Raw genomic sequence first — 27,668 nt, forward strand, 5'->3', positions numbered from 1 at the left:
AGGACGACAAATGTCCAGAGATACTGAAGAGCGAGGTAGAGAGGGCCATAAAGGATATGAGAAGAAGAAAAGCTACGGGAGATGATGAAATCCCATCGGACTTATTGAAAGAACTTGGAGAGAAAGGAGTAAAGGTTCTTACTAGACTCGTTAACAAGATATATGCCTCCGGTGAGTGGCCCAAGGACTTTCTGGAAGTAACAAGGATCGCATTACAGAAGAAAAAGAATTCCAAGAAGTGCGGCGATTACAGGACCATCAGCCTAATCTCACATGCGGCGAAGATAATGACTAGAATACTGACTAAAAGACTAGAAAAGAAGATAGAGGAAGTGATGGGAGACGACCGATTTGGATTCAGGAGAGGAAGAGGAACCACAGATGCCATCGGAGTTATGAGAATAATTTCAGAGAGAGTTCTCGATGTCAAGGAAGAAGTATGTGCCTGCTTCATCGACTGGAAGAAATTAATGAGGATCCTACAGAGAACTGGAATTAATTGGAGAGATAGAAGACTAATCGAAAACCTGTACATGCAGCAAAAAGTCAAAGTGAGACTGGACTCAGGAGACACCAACAGCATTGAGATAGAGGTGTAAGACAGGGATGCTGCTTATCACCAATTCTTTTTAACCTGTACGGGGAATGGCTTGCCAAGGAAGCTCTGGAGGGAACAGGAGACTTCAAAATTGGAGGAAGAGTGATAAGGACTGTAAAATATGCAGACGACTTCTTAGTATTGGTGAAGGAAGAGGAGGAATTACAGAACATGATGGACAAGTTATTGAAACAGGTAGAGAGTATGGAATGGAAATCAACATTGAAAGATCAACGGTAATGAGGATAGCACTGAGAGCAGAACCATTGAACGTTGTAGTTGGAAACCAACAGCTGAAGAATATGGAGCACTTCAAGTACTTGGGAAGCATAATCATGACGGATGCTCTATGCACCAAGGAGGTAAAAGCAAGGATAGCCATGGCCAAGGCAGCTTTCGTCAAGAAGAGGATACTTCTCACTAGCAAGTTGGGCTTGGAGATGAAGAAGAAACTAGTGAAGTGTTACGTATGGAGTGTCGCGCTGTATGGAGCAGAGACTTGGACACTCAGGAAGAAGGAACAGAAATACCTGGAGAGTTTTGAAATGTGTTGGAGAAGAATAGAGAAGATCAGGTGGACGGATCGAGTGACCAACGAAGAAGTATTGAGGAGAGTCAACGAGCAAAGAAACATTCTGCAGGCGATTACTTGAAGGAAAGCTAAATGGCTGGGACATATTATGAGAAGGAATGGATTACTGAGTGATATCATCAAAGGCCAGGTTAAAGGAAAGCGAGGACTGGGAAGAAGACTGATACAGATAACTGACGATCTCAAACAAGGAAAGAAGATGAAGCTTCAGGAGTTAAAACGAGAAGCTGTGAATAGGGAAAACTGGCGAACTCTTTTTGGGCAGAACAATAGACCGGTCGTCAGACAGAACACTAAATAATAATAATAATAATAATAATAATATAATGTGATTGTAATTGATTGATATGCAATATTTATTGATCTAAATGTGATCAATTTATTCTTCAGTTCACTGTACTTGGAGTTTCTGAAATGATTTGCATAATGTAGCAATGGATTCAGCAAAGAGCTACTATACTATACTACATACTATAAATCCTATATTATAATCTTTGTTCAAGTGCATATGTTGCATACTTTAAGTTTCTTATAATGATAGTGAATAATATGTGTAATGCAGTAATTATGATGAATTTAAAGACAAAGAACATTTTAGAAGATAATGTAAAGATACATGGATATGAGGCTGTTTTTTATGTAGAACCACATGTATTATATTTTTAGAAATGTTTCACAGGGCCTCATTTTCAAGTGTGTTCTTCACTATTTTGCACACCATATTGGATTTAAACAATGACATCTTCACCAACATGAGAACCTCAGATTTAAAAATTAATTCATCCTGCAACTTTTAGTACACATATGTGATACCAGATCTCATCAAAATATGTTTAGTAGTTTCAAAGATAAAACCTATGTATGAGGTCTGTCCAAAAAGTATCCAACCTTGGGCCTGGAAAACAAAGTTCTCTATCTGGGGGGTTACAATACCTAATCCCCTTCAAAGTAGGCCCCTTGCGACTCCACACACACTTAGCCCAGCAGTCTTTCCATCACCGGAAGCAATTCTGGAAGGCTTGTTTTGGAATGGTGTGCAGATGTGCCATTGCATTCTGTATGATGTCCTCGCGGCTGTCAAAATGGGAGCCTTTTAGCGGTGTCTTCATTCTCAGGAACAGCCAGAAATCACAAGGAGCCATGTCAGGAGAGTAGGGAGCCTGGCGAACCTGCGGAATGCCGTGCTTGGCCAGGAAACCCTGGATCAGGTGTGATGAATGAGCTGGGGCGTTGTCATGATGCAGCTGCCAGTTGCGTGCTCCGGTCTCTTGCGCCAAACTGCATCATGAAGATGATGGAGGACTTCTTGCTAGTACTCCTTAATGACAGTTTGGCCTAGTGGTGCATACTCATGATGCACAATATCCCAGAATTCGAAAAAAACAGTCAGTATCACATTCACATTGCTCTGAACCTGTTGTGCTTTTTGGGCCTCGGAGATGTTGGATACTTACATTGTGACGACTGGACCTTGGTTTCCCGGTCATATCTGTACACCCAAGACTCGTCACCAGTGATCACAGTCTTCAGGAACTGAGGATCCCTGTTGGCGCACTCCAGCATGTCCTGCGTGACCTCAAGGCGGAGTTGTTGCTGCTCCGGTGAAAGCAGCTTGGGCACAAATTTTGCCGCCACTCTTCGCATGCCCAAATCCTCAGTTAAAATCGTGTTTACGGAACCTTTGCTGATCCCATCCTCATCAGCAATTTCCCGGACGGTCAAACGACGGTCCTCCATGATCAATGTCCGCGCTTTGTCAATGACATCAGCATTTCGGCTCGTTGACGGTCTCCCGAAACGCTGGTCACTGTCTGCCGACATGCGGCCATCTTTAAAGCGGTTGAACCACTCTTTAATTTGAGTGACCCCCATTGCATCATCGCCGAAAGCCTGCTGAATTTTGCGGATTCTTTCCGCTTGGGTATCCCCAAGTCTCTGACAAAACTTGGTGCAGTATCGCTACTCCAAGCGTTCCGTCATCTTGAGCAAAACGAGAATGCAACGAGCACGTGTTACGCCACTTCGCTATCTGTCAGTGACAGACGTATCCGGCGGTGCTGTGAGGAAGCAAAAAATCACGCATGCGCATGAAAGTCCCTTCTACCACTGCGCTCAGTTTCCCCACCCTTTCGCCATTACTTACCGCGGAAAAAAATATAGTCGGATACTTTTTGGACAGACCTCGTACAGGCACAGCAACATTCAGTAGATAATTCATATAATCATTTTGATCTTTGAAGTTCATCTTGATTTAATGATGTGATGACTAATTGAGTGCATGTTTTGAAAAAATATTTTTATTGTATAATTTAGAAACCTGTGTTTAAGTGATTGGACTTTCTACGGTTATATTACAATCTTTACTCTGTAAATATTTTCTCTCATTTCATAGCCAAACCTGTATCCAACAGTTGGACTTCAGACACCAGGAGAAGTAGTGGATGCAAACTTTGGCCAAGCACCATTTGTATTTGACATCGAAGACATGATGCGTGAGTTGCGAGCTCGAACTCAACTTACAATACACCAGTACCCAGTGCCTGATTACAAAGGCGAGTGGCAAGCGACATTACATAAGTAAGTTGCTCCTGATAATATGTCATAAATTTTTTAGTAGTAATATCAGTGTTTGGTCCTGCGCTGTAGTCGCACGGTTTGAGGCATCATGCATGCTTCAGACCAGTGATACGGAATGCGCCTGGTTTGAGTCTCAGGGAAAGAAATTTATCATGAGATTTTCGACCAGTGTATGGGACCGGTGCCAATCCAGCATCGTGAGGAATTTGGGGAGCTACAATGGGTAGCGTAATCCGGTCATGAAAACTAGCAATGGCTGGGGGCTCATCGTGCTGACCACACGTCATCCTGTATCTGGTTGGATGATTGTTCACCTCTGCTTAGGCATGTGAATGTGTCAGCTAGTCGGCTTTGGCTCTCAGAGGGCTGTTACGCCACTGATTATATTATACAGAGTATACACAAAAGAATGGTGCGGTTTCAAAAGTTAATAAAAAATTTATTTCTCAGCTTACACGGGCACAACATACACCGTCAGCGGCGGCAACTGTCCAAGTTTCTCATGTGTTAATTACAATCCTTCAATGTGTGCACTCTGGGTCACACGACACACATCCACACGGTAATCAAACTCATCCCATCCAGCACTGTGAAAAAACACAATTGAGAAGCACTTGTACATTCCTGTGAAAATTGGGGGGAGCTCCGTCCAGTTGTAGAATGTAATCGTCATAATTGGTATTCAGTTGGGGTAACAACCAGCTTTCCAGCATATCCAAAAATGAGTCGCCAGTCACAGTTGCACCATTCTTTTGTGTATACCCTGTATAATATCAGTGATTGTGCTTTAATTTTGAGTTCTTTATGTAATCTTATTAAGTTGGCTATTTATTTACACTCAGAACTAAAAATTGCAAGAATCTGAATAAGTAGCTGCATTCTACCTGTATTTTAAAATGTAAGGTCTTGGGAACAGCTGAACAGATTTTCATGAAACTTGATATTGGGTTACTTTTACCAAAATTTAACAGATAACAGTTTTGGTTATTAATAAAGTCTTCTCGGGCTATCAGCCATATTAGTTGGCGATTGATCACCAACTAACACGGCTGATAGCCCGAGAAGACTTTATTAATGAAAGCCGCCGTTAAAGCTTCATATCATAAAGTTTTGGTTATCTTTGTTATAACAAAACAAAGGAGAGCATGGCCACTTTGAGAATTGAGATGAGGCAGGAAGGTTGCATTAAAATTAATCTTTTAAGTAGTCAACAAAGAGAAAAATTGCTTAATTTATTACAAATTATGCAATACAGTGTTTCACCTCGTATCCGGCATCCCAGAATGTGGAAGGACTTAAAATTCATATTTTCTTGTTGATTTTAAATACTTGTCTTGTTTAAAACTGGCACTTTGCAGTTCTTTGAGTTGCACCATTGTTTATAGTTTTCTTGTTTAATCAGTTTTCAAGAAATATTATAGAGTTTGCCAGTTCAGTTTTTATTTAGTACTTTTAGTTTTACCCTTTAAAATGTGTAAAGACCAACAATGAGTCTGAGGATTGTGGATATACAAAGAGGATGCAGTTATCACATAATATGAAACAAAGTTGATTTACTGATGAAGTTCCAAAATCCAGAAAATTCGAAAATCCAAAAAGCCTTACTTTCCAGGCTTTCTGGATAAGGGGGTCCAGTATCCAGTACTGTATTTGCATTCAACTAACTGATTTTAGGAAGATCACTTATACAGGTGTCCCAGGAGGAAAGGTCAATATTCTGGGAGGTAGTATTGGTCATTCTAATGAAAAATGTGTGTATGTACATGTGTCCTTTTCTGAATTGTTTCTGAGATAGAGCTGTTTCACTGTGCAGTAGTTTGGATTTGGCGCCCAATATTGTCCATCCATATTGGATGTTATCGCCCTCATAAACGAACGTAAAGACGCACTCTGACGAGCAACGCGCCATGTCCTCACATGAGTTGCAGAGTACATTGATGTTGATGTTGGAATTTTCAAAAATATATTATACTAGGTAAACTGTACCAACTTTGGCACTTGAACAATAAATACCGGTATTAGAAACAGTATGTAATATCTCTTTCTTATCAACAATTTTGCAACTGTACAGTGAAATAGCTATATCTCAGAAACCGTTCGGAATAGGACACATGTACATATACACTTTTTTGCTTAGAATGACCGATACTATGACCTCCCAGAATATTGACCTTTCCTCCTTGGACACTCTGTGTATCAATTGTTCCTGTTAAATGTTCCTCATCAGAAGCATTCTTCAAGCTCCTGTGATCATCTTGCCTAACTGATTGTTGCTTGTTTTACAACACACTGTTTTGTTCCCACATATATGTAGACAGCAGACAACCCTCATGTGGGGGGGACGCAAAACTCATTCTTATATTTATTATTCATGCTTCCTTCTCTTTCCTGTACTAACTAAACTAAGAGTTTTTGTGTAATATTTATACAATATAACAGATTTTTTTATAATCTTTGCAAATTGTATAATGTAGCACAACTGGTTCTGTTTGATGCTGGATGTCTGTTACACAAATTAACAGGAACATATTCATCTTATAGGATGGTATCTACTTATTTGGTCCATCATGGGTATTGTGCCACGGCAGAATCCTTTGCCCATGGTACAGGACAGGTTTTTGACGAAGAAATAACATCAATAAAAAATAGGCAAAGTAAGTGGTTTCAGTTGGCTGTGTTCTTAAAGTTTTAAATATGATGTAAGAGATTAATACTGAATAGATGTAAAAAGTGGTAACTGAAATGGAAAAGTAATTCTATACTCTTACACACAAATATTAATGGAGGATTATTTGTCAATATATATTCACTGTTTATTTTTGAGATATAATTTTCTCGCTGAGGTAAAGATGTTAATTGTGGTATTCTGGTTTTGTGGGTTGTAATGCTATGTAGTATTGTAGATGGTTACCAATGTTATGTTTACTACTTATTCTAAGGTACTATTCCAGCATTTGAATGGAGGAACTGAGTAAAACAACAAAAATCTGTTGAGATAGGCAGTTTCCAACTTGTGAATTGAATGTTGGTCCCCCATATACAAAGTAGAAATGTTAATCATTCAGCTGACACATTCATTTTCTTACAAAGAATTCTGTTTTTTGTTTTCAACACAACCAACATGGCAGCTGTGTGAGCTTGTGATAAGGGAACAACAACTAGCTCCATTTACCCAATAATAGGCTTTTTACATTTTCTGTGGCAGCACTAACAAAATTTTGACTATTTTTTTGTATATGTATGTTAATATTTCAGAAATTGTTTAATCGTGTTTGATTTTGTATGCATTTTTATTCATCTGAGTAATGTACTCTGTCTTGTGATAATTAAGTAACCTTATTTTACAGTCTAGTAAATACATGACATACAAAGGTGCCTTTTTATAGGATTTAGGTAATTATACTGTGCAAAGTATTTAGAGGGGTAGAAATGTTTTGTAACCTGCATAGGATTGGTCAGACCAGTATTTTTTGTTATGAAGGAGTGCATAAGTTTTCTTATGTGCTCACTTCATTTCTAATGCTATTGTTTGTTTCTTTAATTTTGAATAATTGAGTGTATATTACTTACTTCATATTTTTATCAGTGAGTGTCAAGATGTTTGAGTTTGTATTGGAAATGTATATCCCATCATCGGAATGAAGTTTACTTTTGTTGACAGGAATCCTAAAATTAGTTTTAGCTGGTCGAATGGGCGAAGCTATTGAGACAACAAGCAATCTATATCCAGGATTATTAGAGCACAATCAAAATTTGCTCTTTCTGCTCAAGTGCCGTCAGTTTGTGGAAATGGTAAATGGATCAGACTCTGAGGTTTGTCCTCCACGTTGCCCCAGGGGTCAGGGTATCTTCTCTCCTCTACATCCATCTTCCTCCAATACACCACCTCGTCCTACTAGCCCTATACAGACCTCAGTAATTCAGTCTACTAAGAGCTACGGTAACAATCGGAGTCGAGGACACTCCTCCACAGTTGAGGAGAACAACCTCAACAATGTGGCTATGAATGGGAGTAGTGGAGGGGCAGCCGATCAACCTATGGGGGGTTCATCCATCATTCGACCACCGCCAGGAATAGGGGAAGAAAGTGATGTGGAAATGGAACCACCGGATGAAAGGAATGGACATGCAATAGTAAATAAAACTGTATCACCTGCCACTAATGGATATCAAAATGGAAATAGTCACCAGCAAGATAAAGAAGAGCTGGATGATGTAGAAGATATGGGTAAGTAACCTTGTGTGAAGGGAAGGAAAATTGAAGCATGATGAGTGTATTTTCTTATATTTATAATAGAGAAGAAAGTGCTTGAAATGTACTACCTATACTATTAGTTGTCTGGTAGCAAAACATGGAAGTTGAACACCACTAATATCAAAATGCACCATCAGACATGATTCTTATCCCATTCCATCAATGTTGTGTACTTTTATAACATCAGATGATGGACAAGGTCCAAAAACCTAATAATATAGAATAGCAGAATAAATTTACAGGGGAAATTTGAAAATCTCATAGAAGGTATCCCATAAATCCCACATGTAGTGCCCTATCATGAACCTAAGCCTTCATGTTGAGAAGCCAGCAATGAACTGCCTGAGCTATGGCATGGCCTGCCTCCCACCCTTGCAACCTACCTTCTTAAGGACAATCTTAACCCTTTAAAACACAGTGGTAACTATGTACCATCTGCCTTAACAATAAGTAACTCTTTATTTTGTACTTATGAGTTTGTATGATTCTCATTGTAAACAAGAATTGTTTCTTTGAAGAACATTAACCAGTTGATATTTGTAATAGGTTGTTACTTTTTCTTAAACTGTCTACATTCTTAAATATTACCAGACGAGCTTTGGCTTTAAGGGGCCACTTCAAAGTGACGACTTTATACTAGGTTTGCCTACCAGAAGTCAATATTTATTTATCTCCCCATTTCATTCATATATCTTATGTTCACTTACTTTTAAACACCTGTCATTCATGTTTTCCATGTTCTGTCTTTAAAGGAAAAGGTACATCAAGTCATAATTTACTTATTTTTAACATCTGTAATTTATTCTTTTTACTATTTAGTGAAATGTAGATTTTTTATTACTAACCAAGGTATTACAAGTTGTCACTGGTAGTGAAACATGTTGTTATTCTTGATGTGATTAGTAGGCAGAAACTGTATTTGCATTGAATTAACTTTGTTTCTTTTTTTTAATTATGTGTGATACAAACATGGCAGCTGCTAAACTTGTAGGGGTAAGATGTACATATTGTATGTTAACATGTGTAAGAAAACTACAAACAGCATCTTCACAATCCTTTTTGGTTACCTTTACAGATAGCAGAAATTTTTGGATCATTATAATAAAATATAGAGGTTTGATATTCATTCAGTATAGTTGTATTGCATGAGCCAGGGTTTGACTGTCTACTGGATGACAGGGGTTTTATCCCAGGCATGGACAAATGATTTTTCTTCCAGCCCCTACATACAGACTGATTCTCAGGCCAACCCAGCCTCCTATCCAGTGGGTACTGCAGGTAAAGCATTGCTGGGTAGTGACACTGACCACTTAATGCCACCTAGTTCCAAGGTCAAGAATGAGTGGGAGCTACACCTCCTTTCCCCCCCAAGTGACTCAATTACATGCAGTGGACAGCTTTACTTTTACAGTTGTACTGCAGTGCTTCTGTGTGATAAACCCTTGGGAAATATATGTTGCAGATGTAGATCCCCCAACAGCACGTCGCCAGTTGTGTGGTGGCAGCAAGCCAGCTGTTGAACGGATGTTAGAATTTGGTCGTGAGCTATACAACATGAGTCTACATCTGAGGCAAGAGCAGGGAAAGAGTGAGAACAATAAAAAAATGCTCCAGGTACATAGATTTAATTATTGCAAATTCTTCACTAACTTCTTCTATGCTGAATTATTTAAAATAGAATATTGCTTACTTTTGTTATACAGCATTTCTTTTATGTGCAGAAAACTTCATCTGACATTATCAAAAATTGGCAGAATGAATATTTTTCTGGAACTTCAAATTCCAAAGTGTTTATATCCAAAGATATTGGTGTTTCTAAGTAGTGTATTGCATTTACTGTGTGTGAAATGGGTTGAGTAGAATACTGTGAGTATTTAATTTGCAGTAGCTTGTCAACGGTATATATGTATGTAAATGGGGTGGGTGCCTAACCCACCCTTGCACTACAACCATTTCTCATCTTTTTTGTCCTCATTCACTTAATCTGCTAGCAGTCCTGTACCTCCCATGCAGTACGCTACATAATAGGATCTAATGGAAGGTTTGTGCTAAAGAGCTCTTTTGTTGATGGCCATAATCAAGGCCTCCCTATAGGTCCCAGATCTCATATACCTCCTCTCTGATAAGGATGCCAAGGTTTATGGAACTGGCATGTTATGCTGAGTCCATACCAAGATAAATGATATCCATGGTTGAAGCTCAAAAATTTTGGACATCTTATTAATGATGCCATCTCTTGAAAACATCCCTTTAAGGGCTAGCAGTAATTTTTATTTGTTATAAGTCATTAGTATACTTTGTAAAATAAAACAATTATAATAAGTGCACAGTTTTAATGAGTAGGCCTATTTGTGTAAATAGAACACATGCAATAAAATGTGTATTTAGACATCAGGACTTTGCACTTGCAAATGCGTCTTCACATCAATGCCAGTCCCCTGCCATACTGACTGGTCTATGAAGGAACATGAACAACCAACCAAAGTGTAACTTCTACCTATGTTTTGCTATCGGAGGACTCAGAAAAGTCATTAGCATTAATTTGTGTTTTTCTTCAGATTAGGCAAGGCAGACATATTGGTGTACGAGGTGCGATCGGAAAGTTTCCAGACTGCGCCTATAAAAACCCGTACACTTATCTCAGGTATTAAATTCATCCATCACCCTCGAAGTAGTTCCCCTGGGAGTGAACACAGCGATCCCAGCGCCGCTGCCAAGCCTGGAAGCATCCCTGGAAATCTTTCTTTGTCAGCCTGTCAAGCACCATCTGCGATTCTGCCTGAATCTCTTTTATCGTCTCAAATCTCCTTCCCTTTAGCTGAATTTTCATCTTTGGGAAGAGGAAGAAGTCACACGGAGCTAAATCCGGCGAATAAGGAGGATGCAGGATGACGGCCATGGTGTTTGAGGCCAAAAACTGCCGAACTTTGAGGGCGGTGTGCGCTGGCGCATTGTCATGATGCGTCGCATGTGGAGTTCTTCCTTTAGAATCAGCTGACAGGTCCCATAGCCTATCCCAACAATGTCGCACAAGTCGTTGATGGTACGACGTCGATCTTCGTGAATGGCCTGCCGAATCTTCGTAACATTTTCGGGCGTTGTGCTCGAAGATGGTTGTCCAGAACGCTCGTCATCATCGACAGAGGTTCGGCCATTTTTAAAACGTGAATGCCACACAAAAGTTTGTGCACGACCCATTGCGGACTCCCCAAATGCTTGCTTTAGCATTTCATAGGTTTCCGTAGCCGTTTTGGCGAGTCTTTGGCAAAATTTGATTTGTTCATGAAAATCCGCCATTCCGAAATCGCAGGAGAGTCAGTGTAATGCACTACCGAAACGCCCGTAACTAAGAAACAAATGCTAATTCGATGATGCCGGCTGGCACACTGATTCACTATGAATGTAGGCCGCACCCCCTAGCGGCAGAAGCTCGTACTACATCCGGTTCGCCCTCTATTGACACAGTCTGGAAAGTTTCCGATCGCACCTCGTATATTTAACAGACATCTGGTATAAGTCATTGTAGTTAATGGAAGATACAGAAAAACCACATACCAACAAGTACAAAGAGATTATAAAAGACTGGAATTGTGACACCAGCTGTATGCTTACATTGCTTTTGGATTTGGACTCTAAAAATTTCAAGTGCTTGGTTTTTGTTATACAAAATATACCATTTTTGTCTGTCAGCCATACCTTATCTTACCTTTGGTCAGTTATTCTTCTTTAGCTACAAGTACCTGTTCTTTTTCATGATTTCTAATGCCAGGCAACTTTGGATATTCTATTGATGGGCACTCGATGTTATGTGCCTTTTGTTTGAAACTGGTCAGGTCCAGTATATGTGCGCTTTCCTTCCCACACCTCTGACAAAGGCAAAACTTTGCAAATGTAAGAATAGTTCAGAGCTCACATTAAACCACATGCCCCTCTCTGCCAGTCACCATCATCATCATCAATATCCTATTATTCAAAGTAACATAATTTGTATCATAAGTGTCCCCACCTCAGAAATTAAACCAAGATAGGAAGAGGTCAGAAAGATTGAAGAGACATAACTAAAGGTACTAAAACTTGATTTATTCCTGGCCATATATGCAATCTATTGTCTTAGAAAAGCATTTCTTTTGTTATTTAATTTTTGTAGATGTGTTGAATATTTTAATTTCTCATTTTGTCTAGTGAAGTATAGCCTGCTTCTGATCTAAGTAACAGCTTGGCTAAAGTTGTTATTCATTTATGATGAATTATCAGGAAAAACTAAGTACATATTAGTATCCTGTCAGCAGACAGGCAGGCAAAATCATATTAGAGTGGCTAATAATTCTTTGAAACTGACAGAGTTCATATATTTGGGAACAACAATAACAAATCAAAATTATATTCACTAGGAAATTAGGAGGAGACTTAATTCTGGAAATGCTAGCTACTTTCCAGTTCAAAATATTTTATCTTCCCATCTCATTTGTATTAACCTAAAGATTAAAATATACAAAACAGTAAATTAATGTGAAGGTTTTGCGGTGACGAGTTTATTAAAGACTATCGGGTTATGAGCCACATGAATAAACCATATCTTCTGCCAACATTTCAAGAGCAATCTCTGCTCTCATCTTGACATGGCTTGTAACTTGAGAGTCTTTCATCAGAGAGTAAATTAATTAAACTTCCAGAGAATAAATATCACATGAAGAGACTTGACATGCGAAAACTCCAAGGATACTCAAAATTGTATAAGACAATAGCAAAACCTATTCTTTCCTAATGATCTGAATTTTGAACAGTAAAGCATAAGTATTGATGCTACTGAAATGTGTTTTCTGAGATCAGTATCAGCAGTTGAGCACCCAGAGGAATGAAGATAGTAAAGTATAATAATACAGGTGGGATTTTAGACTACAGAAGGAAGACTGGAAAGGTGTAATCTGTACCAGAGTACTCAGAGTTTCCACATGCATTCTTTGCAAATTTTGAACACTGAATGCTCCTAGCTGAAACAAAACAGTTACCATATCATACATACATTTCACAAAGCTTTAATGTAAGTACCATCCACATAAACATATCTGTTCAACATGAGATATATTCATTAACTCTTACCTTCCTACTTCTCATTCACAAAAATCTGATGTATGTATGTTTAAGTGCTTGAACATATGTTTTAAATGTTGTTTTCTCTATTCTCTGCTGATTCAGTTGTTTATGAGAAACTGATTGTTGACAGAGCAGCATAGATTCAGATGACCTTGATTTTTTATTACAAACTGATCAGTGAATGTAAAGTATGATGATAGTGTCAATCCCACCTCACATTTGTTCATACACAATGTTGGTATTACTGATTGTAGGAAATTAAGAGTATGAGTGTAGGCTAGTCTCTAGTGGCATATTATCCATACCACAATTCATCCAAATTTGTCCAATGGTCTTCATGTTAAATCATGTGGACAGGCAAACAGATGGACATGCGCACACGTGTGCACACATACATGCACACTTGCATTCTATTTTATGCACATTGTGCAAAGAACACATACTAAATGGTTGGAAACGTATTGAAAGGATGAATGAAAATTAATAAGGAGAGTTCTGAGTTAATAGGGTGATCCAAGATATAAAGAGATGGCTTGATCAAGGGAGATTTTAATTAGAATGGACCAGTCCATTGGGCACATTTCACTTCCATAGGCATATTGTCACTGCTATAACCGTATGTAGTTTTAATAGGGATTTATCCACGTTTTTGTTGTTGATTGATTGGCATACATTGGCAACTGTGGGATGACTGTCTGTTAGGTGATATTAGCTACTTTGACAATTGTGATATGTTGCTGGATAAAAGTTGCAATAGTTTATATATTGGTCGAGGATGGAGTATATACCTATACAAGACTTTTGTTGCACATTTGGGTCATTTACTTTGACATTTTAATTACTTTTTTATAGGTTTTCAAGTAAATTAAATGAAGTGGAATGATCAGAGTTTTAATATTATATTTAGTGTACCAAATGAACTGTTATATCTGGCTAATTTATATTCTATATGTGATTTGCTTGGTTGATACATTTTTTTACCACAGGATGCCTTTAGCTTACTAGCATATTCAAATCCTTGGAGCAGCCCTGTTGGTTGGCAGCTGGATCCAGTTCAGAGAGAGACTGTGTGTGCCGTTCTCAATTCTGCCATTCTAGGTAATCATGTTATAGTACATTAATCACTGATTGAAAGCTAGGTTTGTTATCAGCACTTGTTATTTACAACTCAAACTTAGCTTAACCTGAATTTTGGAAATGTATTGTATATACTGCCATCTACGCTGTACAATACAGGGGTTCTTAACTTACAGCCTGATGATTTGTTTTCTGTGGCCCACTTATATTTTTGTAGAATATTGTATCACTGTAAAAAATTGTTATAGCCTTAATTCAGCAGATCCCATGAACTTTTAAATTATTAATAAATGAGAATAAACAAACATTTATGGTAAAGGGTATTATTGAGTACATGTATGTGTGATAGTAAGTTAGCAGTATTTTATTAAATTATCACAAGTTTCAATAAATTGTTGTCATACATAACATGAGAAATTAAGAAAAGTAAGAAAATGTTAATGTTGCCATGTGTATTAAAAGGTTGAGAACCCCTGGTATATTGCAAATTAGCAGACTGCAGTAATAGTGGTATGTAGCTTCTAGCCAAGTGTCTTTATTTATGAGGAAAATTGTGCATGTAGTATCATCATATGCATATATCTATCCCTGTCCTCAATAATTTGTGAACCAGTAGACAGATTTTTATGAATTGTGGTATGAGCAACATGCCCCTGTAATCCACCCCTTTTTAATTATTTTTTTTGCCATCATTAATAAACATCTGACGTATCCAATACCAAATTGCATGTTTCAGGGTTGTATAAAACTCATATGACATTACAACACAAACATTGTAGCTGAGGCGAGTGAAGATAGATCAGAACTCGTAGCATGGTAAAGCTAGAAATGCTGTACTGGTGATTTAATGCTATGTGGTAAATGTGGTTGATGTCCTTCCATGGCCTTGAAGCATGCAAGCACTTTGGTGATTGGTGTTGTAATGGCTGTACAATCTTCTGAAGTGGCAGTGACTTATAGGCACAGAAATTTTGGAAATAGATCTTGGAAAATATTAACTTTCTGTAAAAGTAAGCTTTTTTTTGAAGGTGTAAACAAGCATAGCAGCAGTATGAAATCTATATTACAATTTAGGTTTTTGGTGATAAATAATGAATTTTTGGATAAGTTATGTATGAAGATACAAATTCTGATTGGATTGAAGGTTTGAAGCAAAATATGCTGATAAATTCTTGTTATAAAAGAAAATATATGAGACTTGTTTTGACCCTATTCAGTTTGGTGTGTTTGCCTTATATGGGCTGGTACACAGAGCGCTGTTTGACAGCAAACTGCAGCCCATTAAAATGTAAAGTGTAAGTAAAATATTTGAAGTAAAGAAGAACATACCAATGAAGATTAAAAACATTATGGAATACACCTTTTAATATTACTAGCAGTCTCAGATAAGAATAATGTAAAATTAATAATGTGTCCATGTTTTAGACATGATGGTTTGTGAGGATGTTGCATCATTACATTATCTTTCATCCTAATTTTAATTAAAATTTACATTTGTCTCCATCCTAAGTTAAAACACTATGATGAAGAAGCTATCCTAGAAATTATAACAGTATAGGTAAGACCTTTTACCTAAGACCTTGTCTATATTCCAACCACAGTCCATGAAATAGAACAAAAAAATAGGGGGTAAACTAAAAGTTAAAATCACAACATGGAAACTTCAAGAACCCATGAAACAGGATATGACAACACAAAAAGTTATGGCAAATATTAAAATTTAAACTATGTGTTGCATACCAATAAAGACTAGCAGATAAAACATTTCTAATAGATTATGCAGAATTCTTACACAAGCAAGTGTGAAATTCATTCTGTGAAGTAAATAATTAGACTAAACTGTGTTAGAACTTGCCAACTTCATTGCTGATAACAGGAATCCGTGTGGGAGATTTGTTCAAGCTGGGTTGACTAATCAGATCAACAGAGATGTGGTCTGTTTCCTTTCAAATGCTGAAAATGTTGTTTGGTTCAATTTGTAAAACCCCAGCTCCTTTCTAAGACATTTAATTACCTTCTTTGCATGCATGTTGGGCTAATTTTGATCTTTCCACCAGATTTTGCTTGAGGTTATGTCTTTTGATTTTGGTATCATTCTGGCATTTAAGTGCCATTAGAGAAAGCAGCTGATTCAGAAGGCTGTAGCCATGATGGATGGCAGACTGCTCCGGGATGCTACAAAGATAAGGCTGGATGTGTTTATTTGAGATTCTCATGGCTACGAGGTGCGGTCGGAAAGTTCATTTTGAGCACATGATCACTTCTACACAACTTATACCCATCCGTAAGATACGAGGGGCGGTCAGAAAACAAGGCATGCATCTTGAAGTGATACGCAAGATTTTCGAAATGGATAACAAAACGACAAATGTTTTTGCTTCATAGTGCCCGTGGAGACACGTTAAAGGATGAGTTTATATCTTTCGCCTGCCGACAGAAGTCACTCTGTGTTTAACCGTTTGAAGTCTCCATTACATAGGTCGATTGGTATATAATCTTAGAGAAATAAAAGCTCTATATACAAAGAGTAAACTGTGCAAATTGCAGAGTTACTGAATATCCAATTCGGTGGTGCATATGGGACCCCTGGACTTTAAAGAGTTAAATCATTGTTTCACTGCTTTTACCTTCATACGAGGTGCGATCAGAAAGTTTCAAGACTACCTATGAAATGCTAAAGCAAGCATTTGGGGAGTCCGCAATGGGTCGTGCACAAACTTTTGTGTGGCATTCACGTTTTAAAAATGGCCGAACCTCTGTCGATGATGACGAGCGTTCTGGACGACCATCTTCGAGCACAACGCCCGAAAATGTTACGAAGATTCGGCAGGCCATTCACGAAGATCGACGTCGTACCATCAACGACTTGTGCGACATTGTTGGGATAGGCTATGGGACCTGTCAGCTGATTCTAAAGGAAGAACTCCACATGCGACGCATCATGACAACGCGCCAGCGCACACCGCCCTCAAAGTTCGGCAGTTTTTGGCCTCAAACACCATGGCCGTCATCCTGCATCCTCCTTATTCGCCGGATTTAGCTCTGTGTGACTTCTTCCTCTTCCCAAAGATGAAAATTCAGCTAAAGGGAAGGAGATTTGAGACGATAGAAGAGATTCAGGCAGAATCGCAGATGGTGCTTGACAGGCTGACAAAGAAAGATTTCCAGGGATGCTTCCAGGCTTGGCAGCGGCGCTGGGATCGTTGTGTTCACTCCCAGGGGAACTACTTCGAGGGTGATGGATGAATTTAATACCTGAGATAAGTGTACGGGTTTTTATAGGCGCAGTCTGTAAACTTTCCGATCGCACTTCGTATAACACCGTGTGGACGTGTATGTACAGTTTGGAGAAACATGCTCTGTCCATCTTAGGGGTTGAAGATCCAGAAGACCTTCTTCTTCTTCACCATTACTTCGGTCTTCCGGTGCCTAATATTTTCTTCCATTCTTCTCTATTTTCCCATTGTTCTGTCATGGTTCTTGTAATTCTGTCGCTCCATCCTGGTCTCGGTCTTCCTCTCTTCCTTCTCTCTTATGGTTGCCATTTCATAGTCTTTTTTGGTAACCTTTCCTCCTCCATCCTTTGCACGTGTCCATACCAAATCAGTTGTCTTTTCTCTATCTCCTCAATTATATCTCGATCCACCCTCATGATTTCTTCAATCCTTTCGTTCCTCACTCTCTCTCTTCTGGAAATTCCAGCCACTCTTCTTAGGAAATACATTTCCATTATTCTCAACTTTTTTTTTCCCCCGAAAGTTACCAAATTTCTGCTCCATATGGAGCCACGCTTTGAATCATCGTTTTATATATTTTCACTTTCGTTCTTTTTGTGATATTTTTGTCCCATAATATTGGGTTGAGGGCTCCTATGAGTCTCCTTCCTTGTTTTATTCTTTCCTCTGTTTCAATTCCATACATCCCATGGTCCCCTATCATCGCTCCTAGATATTTAATCTTTTCTGTCCTCTTTATTACTTCTCCCATTTCCATTATCAGTGCGTCAACATTATCAATTTAGATGTGTTTGCTGCAGTGCACTTCATATAAGAAGCTTGGCAGTTAATAAAACCCATTACAGTCAAGAACTGCCTTGTAAGGTGTGGTTTTTGGATTGTTCATGTCAGCAGCAGTGATGACTGCTGTGAAACTCACAGAAAATAAAGAGGATAAGTGGCATAGTTTACATTATCTTGGAAGTGCAGTTTGAAGACTACATAATGTGTGACAGTGCTCTCCAAATGGTTCAGCACAAACAGAAGGAAGGTGCATAAAATAAAACAACATTCATGGATCTACTGACCAGATGTCATAGCTGAGTGATTGACACTTCTGCTTCTTATTTGGATGGTCCCAGCTTTAAATTTCAGCTTGGAGACCAGTTATACTGACACCTGTCAGTATAACTGGTCTTCTGGTTCCCCTTGGTTTATCCAGGTAAATGCCAGGATAGTACCTTAAACTAGGCCATGAATGCTTCTTTCCTATTCATTCATCTTATCATATGATTCTACATAGTCTGAGCTACTGACGTTATGAATATACAGAGTGAGCACAGAAGAACATTACACTTTCAAAGTGATACAGAGAACAAAATTGCAGCATTCTTAGAACTTCACATCCACACCAGTTAACACAAAAACTCCTGAAGTTTAATTTCAAATGACCCAGATGGTTGTTGTTGTTGTTGTGCACCTTTGCTAGATGCCAGTAGTTTTAAAAATGGAGAGGAGTTTCTGGTGCATTTCACGCACATTTTATATTGGCAATACCTTTAAGATTATTTTCTATGATGGCAACCATAGAGTGGCCAAATAAAGGAAGGTAAAATTGTTCATGTACATACAGGTAAGTGAGCAGATTACAGACTTTTAAAAACAGTAATGCAGTTTATGTTTTTGCATTGCCTTATTGTTTATTGGTTTTGCTTGCAGAACTTGTCACAGATGTCCCAACAGTAGTGTATAAAATTGTCTTATGATGATGATATGTATTTTGAAAAGGCTTTAGGATGATGAATGAATTTTTACTTCAGTGAATAGGACTTGGCATAATTTTTCAAGCCCTGTGTATTCCCCAAGCTACATGGCATTTGCCTTCCTGAAGAGCTCTGTGTAATGCAAATATGGATAAATCTGATTTATTTCTGTTTTTGAATGGTGATTATGAACATCTGGTTATTTAAAACTGAAATTACATTTTCATAACATCGGAAAAGCATTTAAACATATAAATATAACATTAAATTGGCTCTGCATGCCGTTACCCTATGAACACGTGTTTAATACTCAACTTAGGAGTTCAACATGACTTACTTTGTAAGTCAGACATGAACTTCTAAGTAAGTCAGTGCAGGTTGTGGAATGTACTATGTAGATATGGGTATGTGATATGTAAACAGGATACATTCCTAACAATGAAAACACATAAACTGAGGACATATAAATAAGGGATGTTCCTAATAAAAACCTGCAAATATGTGAAAACACAAAGTTTAGATGTTTAAATCAGGGTATACTTGTATAACAAAAAGTATTCATAAGTGATTTATTGTACATAATTTACCATAATTCATATGATGTATTTTATTGTGTGTTAACACAGAATCTAGCAACTTGCCACGGCGGCCACCACTGGAAGTGGCCTTGGCTCACGCTCAGGAGCTTGTGAGGTTGATGTCACGATCAGGACTGGGCTCATGTGCCTTTGCCAGTGTTGATGACCTCCTGCAACACTGACTGGTATGCAGAGCAAAGGACTTTGTATCAGCACTCTCATTTCCCTTTGAATCTTATCACATCATCAAAAGATCTCGTTATTTATTGCCTCAGAAAAGTGCTCAGTGCCTAAATGAGGAATGGGTCTGTATGTAGCATTGGTGATAGGAGCATATTGTTGGCATGTTTGTACAGGACGCTGCCTTGCACAGGCCATTTATCTTCTGGCTCTGAGGTTTTGATTTACCCTTTGTTTTGAAAGTGTGAGATTTTTAATTATAATTGGCCCAATGCATTGCTATATAGAGTTTATTAGGAACTGAGATACCCTTGTTCAATGTGTGATAACATTGCTGAGTAGAGACCAAGAACAATAATATGGGTGAGTCTAAACTTAACAATGTGTGTGTAACCCCCAGATGTAATTGTGGGTGATAACTAGATATTTGCATGGCTCTGAACGATCTGTTTAGAATGATGTATTGTGTATATACTTTATTGTAAACTTACTACCTGGGGCTGTGAGCCCTCTTGTTTCATTGAAAGTTTAGATGTCAAATCCTGCCTTAGGTGGTATTTTACTTGCATTGTTAGGTTACAAAGAAAGAGGCATTGTTTTACTGCAGTGTTTGCAGAGGGTTGGAAAGGATTTTATTTTTGAGCATTGCTGTGTTTTGTACTACCATTTCTTAACAATGGCATAGAAGTTTCCTTTGTTTGTATTAATTTCAGTAAACAGCTGCTATATGTTTGATACAAAGGAATAAAATTAGCATTTTAGCTCTTTCCGACTTTTATTAATTGTAAACACATTTTATTAGATAGTGACAAACTAATTTGAAGAACTTCATAAGAATAAAGTTAAAGAGGAATGAGAAATGTCAGAACAAGAGCAATTTCATTCACAAAAAAAACTAATAATTCTGATTCACTACTAGTGAAACTGATTCTTCCTACCAACCTTTAATTTTATACTGTTCTTTGTTACCTGTGTGGTGGACAGGAGTTAATTCTGTGATGTGAATATTGGCATAGATCATACTGATGTGTATTCTTACCTCTACTTGATTGTAAAGATAGCAACATTTGTAAGTTTTCAGAATCACTTAGTAAATATCACGGGAAAAACTAATTAATTTTAACTGAAATCCAGATATGTTACACTCCCTGTAATAGATCCTTCACTGTAAGATGTACATGCATGCATAATACATTGCATCATCAGACAGTGAGAAGAATTGTCACATAGAAACACTAACGTATCAAATTTTGTGTTGGTAGAGTTTTGAACCAACTTCAGTAAATCATAGGTGAGAATAAAAATTGTTTATATATCATCTCTTTAAATTGTATGAATGGAATAGAGTTGACTGAGGGTGTTACACTGTAGTCACAGGTTGGCAGACCTGTGTAAAGATTATGTCCTGAGGAAAATGTAAATATATTGAAGGAAGAGTGAGTTGTGGTATATAAAGAAAAAAATGTTTAGAAAGAAAGTATTTCTGAATAAGAATTCCATAATACAGAATATAATAAATTGTTGTGTTCCACATTATGACATGCAGAAGAAATGAAATGTTAGTTTATCCACACAAAGAATCTTATAGTATTTCCCAATAGTTTCTGTACAGTTTATCTTGAAAGCCAATATCACTAATTTTGCTTTGATTTTGCACATTAAACTTCACAAATATTAGTGATACTAAAACAGACTACCTTGTATTGACATTAAGAAATTTATCGTAAAACACTTCCAAAAGGCAGTAGTTAATGTGTACTTGTATTACATGAGATTAAAGTAGAACAGACTTTCTGGAATAATGGCCCCTTGAGAAGCATAGAAGAACTCAAATGTTATGGTTTCATCGTTTATGTAATGATGCTTTTATAATTGGCTATTCTGCATCAAATGATGGATTGTGAATGAAGAATTTGAAAGGATGTGGAAGGAACCAGCCAGTCATAATTTATGGTTCTGTCCCAGCATCTGGTAGGGATCTGAATATAGACATGAAAAACTTCAGTCAGTTTATCTGCTCTTTGGGCCAAAAATTGAACCTGGGACCTCCAAAATATAAAGTATGAGAGCTAACCATTGTATCACAGCATTCAGTGCTTTCTCTGTGTTCACCTTCTGTCAGTGTACTTATGGGCATTTGTCTGGCCATTGCTCTTATTCCCACTTATCTTATGTGCAAAACCAAAGACACTTAAAAGTTAAGTGTCACTATGTTTAACTTTTACATCCACTGTAACAAATTTTTCAGCTGTCATGCAGGCACCATATTGTGATTTAACTTTTATTTTCAAAATTTCAACTTGTGATGTAATTAGTAAGTTAGACCAGTGTTCTGCAACCATTTTTCATCTGCAGCATACCCTAATATGTCAAAAGGCATGTTTCAGCACACCACAAAATTTTGCCTCATGAAAGGGGGTATGAAATTATACATGGCCATAATTATATGTCTACATATCCTTGCTCTTTCAAAATGTAGACATATGAAAACAAAACATAACACATGTTGAATAAAACTACTGATGAACCTGTGTGTGTGTGTGTGTGTGTGCATTATGAATTATAATTATAAAAGATAAGATTTTGCCTTCTAACTATAATATGTGAATATACAATTTCATATAAAATTCTGTCGCAAACTGGTTGCAGAAAACTGGGTTAGACTGACATGAGCAATTTTAAAACATTTAAGTTCATTATTCACTAATCCAAGAACTTAAGCAACAGATATGAATTAGTGATGTTTCAAATTATTTACCTGCAATAAATTTGTGGTGCCAAAGTGATTTTATGATACTCAGGTACTCATAAAATTCATTACTTGTTTTTCTCTTTCCAAAACTGAATTAACATCTTAATTACGCCCAAGAATATACCAACCTGTTCACCTATTAAGTAGGTCATGTATGAGTTTTATCAGTTTGCTCTGTCATTGGTTGTAGAAGTAACTGTGAAACTTGACTTCTTCCTGGAAAGTTTATTCTGGTCTGCTTTCTAAGTTTCCTCAATTCATTATTAATTTCATTACTACCAGGTGTTTTACAGTTTTTATTTTTCAGTAACATTTTAAATTTTATCAGAATTAGGACAGCAATTTGTCTGGTATTATTTTGGTACATCACTGATAGGCTCATTTTCAGTGGCACACTGTTGTGCAGAGCCATTTGTAAGGGAATGTAAGGACCAGTGAAAATCAACTAATGTGTGGCTCTTAACATTTTATAGAATATGACATTTTAATTATGTTTTGTGAATTTATTTTTTGGGTCTTTTCTGAGGTTTGAGCTATACATTCACTATCTGGCTGTGTTCCTGTGGCATGCAAGCACACATATCTATTGAAAGAAACGTTACTGCCTGTTCACAGATTTCCAGTTCTATACAGTGTCACAGTAAGAATACAAAGATCTTGTTGATTCACAATACCATCTAACATGAATCACCATTGAGAATCTGCATGCAACTACTGTACATTAGCATATAACCTTCCATCATCAGAGTGATGAGTGACGTACCAAAATAATACTTTACTCATTGCCCTGATGATGGAAGCAGCAAGGACCTCCGAAACATAGGTAAACTTCTACCTGACTACATGGCGCAACAATCCAGAAGACAGCCATCTTCAGACTAACTGCCATGAAAACATCAAATCCTACTTAATTGATGTATAATTTTTTTATCCTCAAAGCTGGGGTGGTGCCCAAGAAGTTTTGCGTACATATTTCATGATATCACTATGTGGGGCCCTGGGTGCTGCCCTACTTGCTCTACTCTAGGAATGGCTCTTACTTTATGTGGTGAGTCTCTGTTTAGAAAATAAAGACACTGTTTACTTTGATTGGTCAAGCAGTTTTATTGTACTGGTTAGTTACAGCCCCTGTATTACAAGAAGCCCAATTTGAGCTTTTCTCAAAACAGGAACATAGTACAAAAAATGTTTACACTGCATTAATACCTATAACTTCTATTTTAAATGTTTTTTGATACAGTGGATAATGAATGTTTTTATTCTGCATTGTGATATGTTATAAAATTGGCTTTCAACAAAAGATTTGTATACAGAGTCAGTGCTCACTGCCTACAGTTTTTTATGCAGTCCCACGCAACAACCATTGGACACTCTTAATGAAGATGTCAGTCTTTATTTGGTACTGCAGCAGATGTTTGAGCTGGTAACTTTATTAGGTTATACATGCCAGCAAATGCCATCTCTGTTTTCCTTCATCCTATGTCTTATTTCATACTTTAATTTATGGACATTACTGTACTGCATTTACTGTGTTTTTACAAGGCTGTATACAGTCAAACTAACTACTTTCTCTTATATGCACAGCATACATTGTAGTAGCTCATATTTTCCATACCAAGTGCTTGAAAGAAGACAGCACAAAAGACTTTAATGTGTTGTGTAGAACTGCACAAGATAAAAATTTAATGATACTGAACATTTACCCTGTATGTAATAAACAGACATCAAGGTCAGTGAGGTTGCAAAATAGCAAAGAGCACAACTGGTATGTGTACTCCACTGGAATATACCATTCAACTCCAAAGTCACAACAGATTGTATGAGAAAGTATTATAGATTACTCAGTGTGTGTGTGTACAGTTTGATCCAAGTTATTTCATGTTCAGATTGTGACCACTTTTAGAAAAATGCCAGAACAGCTGCTGCTGCATATTCTGCTATTACTCTTGCACAATTTAATATTGCCAGTCAGCTATAGTAGGTTAACATACAATAACCATATGCCACAGAACTCCAAGTGGCACTGTAGACTGTAAGTGTAGTATGAATGCAGGGTGGAAGCTCTAACCTACACATTGCATCATCATATCATTGTAAAGGCCTTGCTATAAGCTGATTTGTGAGGCTTGCATGACTTCCAGCATCTTCATTTTCACATGGACATATGCTACCTGTCCAAGTGCTTATCTTAGCAAAACAGGTTACAGACAGCATTTCTATTTTGCCTCCAAAAGGGATTTCTAATTGAACTGCTACTGCCAGAAGGGTGCCATATTTTAACTCAGAATTTACCAGGCACACTTCAGAGCAAGAATCACTTGACAAAATCTTCATTGGGTTCACAGCTGAGGCAGCAGATGTGACCTGTTTCAAGGTACTCTTCTGGCATTCACTTGAAAACACTGAAGAAATTCCTAAACTAATCAATAATTGAGCCACAAATCTGAATACTCATCAGATGCATAACAATTGAACTAATGGACTAGCCACCCTCTGTTATGACAAAACTTAATATTGCACATTGTTTCAGCAAATATATTTTTACAGTTTACTCTGTTTTTGTCTAGAACAGTAGTTATTTAATTTTGCTTCAAATGCCTAATGGGATCATCATGGTCAGGTCATACTTGCCCATCTATCCAGCATTTGAGCTACTTTCATAATTTTAATTTTGGTTGAAATTACAGTATAATCCCTATTTTACATTATACTGAGATTAAACTGTATTTTCTTAAAAAAAGAATGAATTTTATAAACAAGTTGTAATTGATGATGAGAACAGTAATATTTACACAATCGCCAGCTTGTCATCAGTATAACAACTTAAACACGACCTGCCTTTTCTTAGCAAGTCTTGTATGTAGATTTGTAACATCTTCTTCTATGAAAACATCCTTTTGCACTGTACTACTATTAAAATAGGAACTTTGGAGTACACATTCACATCTTGTTCTTTCAAGTTGAGTACTGTGAAGTAAGGACAGTTCCTTGAAGCAGGCTTCCTTCCACATCTAACTTAAATAACTAATAGCCATAATTGTAACATTTTGAAGTTTTCTCAGTGATGGAATAATTGTAGATCATGGTCTTCTGCACTGCCTTCAGGGTAGAAGTGCTGGTAACCACCTACAGTACTATGTGCCATCATACCCCAGGAGACTGCAAACCACAGTCATAATTGTTTTCATCTTTGTATTCTTCAGACCTATTCCAGCATTAACTGCCAAAACGTCTTTAAAAGAGGTTCTTGGTTTCTTGTTCTGTTTTATATATATATATAGTTAATAATTTAGAAATTGTTTCTGGATTGTGGGTAGTTTTGCCACTTTCTGGTTTTTGGCTGGAGTCCTTACAAACCAAGTTCTCTGTAAGGATTCTTGTCAGTGTTCATCAGAATAGAGGAATCTCCAGACCTTCACATAGACTCCATTTCCTGGTCTTATGATCTAATTATTTTGGATTTTATGTATTTACATTGCAGTGGAAAGTAATTTTGTCCTTTGTGTGTTATGTATATACTCGCCATGAATTGCAAATGGATCACTGTTGCAAATCAATATTATGACACACATTGATGATAATTTTTTGTACTTATGCCTGTATATTTTGTAAGTTATGTTCAAGTTAATGACAAAATAAATTAACAAGGATATATATAAAACAGACACAAATTTCCCTACTCTACAAGAATAAATCTCCAGGCTTCTAAGTCTCTTAAGGTATAAGCTCTATTGAAGAGTCTGTCAGTGTAATGTAGCAAGTCCATGGTTTTCATTACCTTATTTTCCAGCACATACAAAAAGTGTTGGTAGGTCTGACATATTGAAAATTCCTCTGAATATGCATGCATGCAGAACTTTATGGAACTATGATATAGTTTATGAGACACATATTTCAGCTTCAGGTTTTATGCATCTGGTTATAAGTTCCAACCAGTCTTGTCAATTAATGATGAATTACCCATGACAGCATATTAGCCTGTTAATGAATAGTATGTTCATAGAACTTAAATCATCAATCCTTCAGGCAGGCATTGTCATTTCCTGTAATGCATACGGAACAGTTTCTACTAAAACTTTAATTTTTTGATGATTGGTCTCTACATTCCTTTCATAAAAGGCCCCACTATACACCATGCCGGCGCTTGGGGAGAGGTGGTATAGCTCCTAGTCATTCTTAACCTCGCACTTGATAGGGTTTCAGGTCAGCGTCACGCCCCAGCCGTCCTTAACTCCCGGGTTTCTTAGCATCATACCCTGTAATCTCACACAACATGAACCTAAACAGCAGAAGGGCGAACAAGATTGTTTTCAGCAAGTTTAATGACTAAACCCTTTTGGATAACCTTCAAGTTATTTTCTGAAGATAATTTCTTTAAGAATTTACCCTCGCGATTGAAGTTATTAATATGCGGACGAAATAGTGTCTACACATAGGTTTTTTGTTGCCCGAAACTAAAATCAGGCTTCTGTTCGGGCGGAATTGTGCCCTACGGCGCTGTAATACCTACGTCACTACCAACACCAGTCATTAGCTAAAATATTTTACTGAGGGTATTATTGTCGGCAACCCTTTCCATTTCGTCTCTCACCTTTCTCCTTTAGCGCATCATCAACATGATAACAAACCCTGCTACTGCAAAGAGTTTCGTGTTGTCCCTACAGATAGCGACAGAAGTCCCTGAAGCTATTGAGAGTAGTATTGGAAATACGACCGAGCCACCGATGTTATCTTGCTGGAGACTCAGATGAAGAGATGTTAGTGCAAATCTATCTCGTAAATAAATTTTATGGACTGAAACTCGGAAATGTTGCCCACTCTATTTGCTTATTTCCTTGCTGAAAACATGTCACTGTCTCATAAAGTGGGTGATGGCAACACGGATGTAGTGTTGGTACGAATGCGAACGAAGGAAGCTGAAAAGCAAGTGTTTGGAGTGATGTAAGTTTCAAACGCAAAAATAAATTAATATAAAAAGCAGAATGCG

General features: G+C 37.5%; 2 protein-coding genes across 8 annotated transcripts in view; both read left to right on the top strand.

The window, feature by feature from the left end:
- Positions 1-23,770, top strand: part of RanBPM (Ran-binding protein M) — a 51,500-nt gene extending 27,730 nt beyond the window's left edge. For 6 of the 7 annotated variants that reach the window (XM_022069324.2, XM_087343552.1, XM_087343550.1 and 3 more), the window contains exons 4-9: positions 3,583-3,767; positions 6,309-6,421; positions 7,429-7,995; positions 9,485-9,636; positions 14,103-14,214; positions 19,798-23,770. In XM_022069324.2, the coding sequence (XP_021925016.2) occupies positions 3,583-3,767; positions 6,309-6,421; positions 7,429-7,995; positions 9,485-9,636; positions 14,103-14,214; positions 19,798-19,931 (1,263 nt within the window). In that variant the 3' untranslated portion in view covers positions 19,932-23,770. The remainder of the gene's footprint in view (positions 1-3,582; positions 3,768-6,308; positions 6,422-7,428; positions 7,996-9,484; positions 9,637-14,102; positions 14,215-19,797) is intronic. The other variant, XM_087343549.1, reaches the window with a different exon arrangement.
- Positions 23,771-27,521: 3,751 nt separating this feature from the next.
- The window catches only part of Galphao (G protein alpha o subunit), a 105,878-nt gene continuing 105,731 nt past the window's right edge, over positions 27,522-27,668 (top strand). Inside the window, exon 1 of the mRNA XM_022069326.2 lies at positions 27,522-27,622. The gene's annotated coding sequence lies outside the window, so the exon portion shown is untranslated. The remainder of the gene's footprint in view (positions 27,623-27,668) is intronic.

This window comes from Zootermopsis nevadensis, unplaced genomic scaffold, assembly GCF_977971745.1.
Source record: "Zootermopsis nevadensis isolate Lab colony 2312 unplaced genomic scaffold, Znev_1.0 Znev_ptg000006l, whole genome shotgun sequence".
NCBI lineage: Eukaryota > Metazoa > Arthropoda > Insecta > Blattodea > Termopsidae > Zootermopsis > Zootermopsis nevadensis.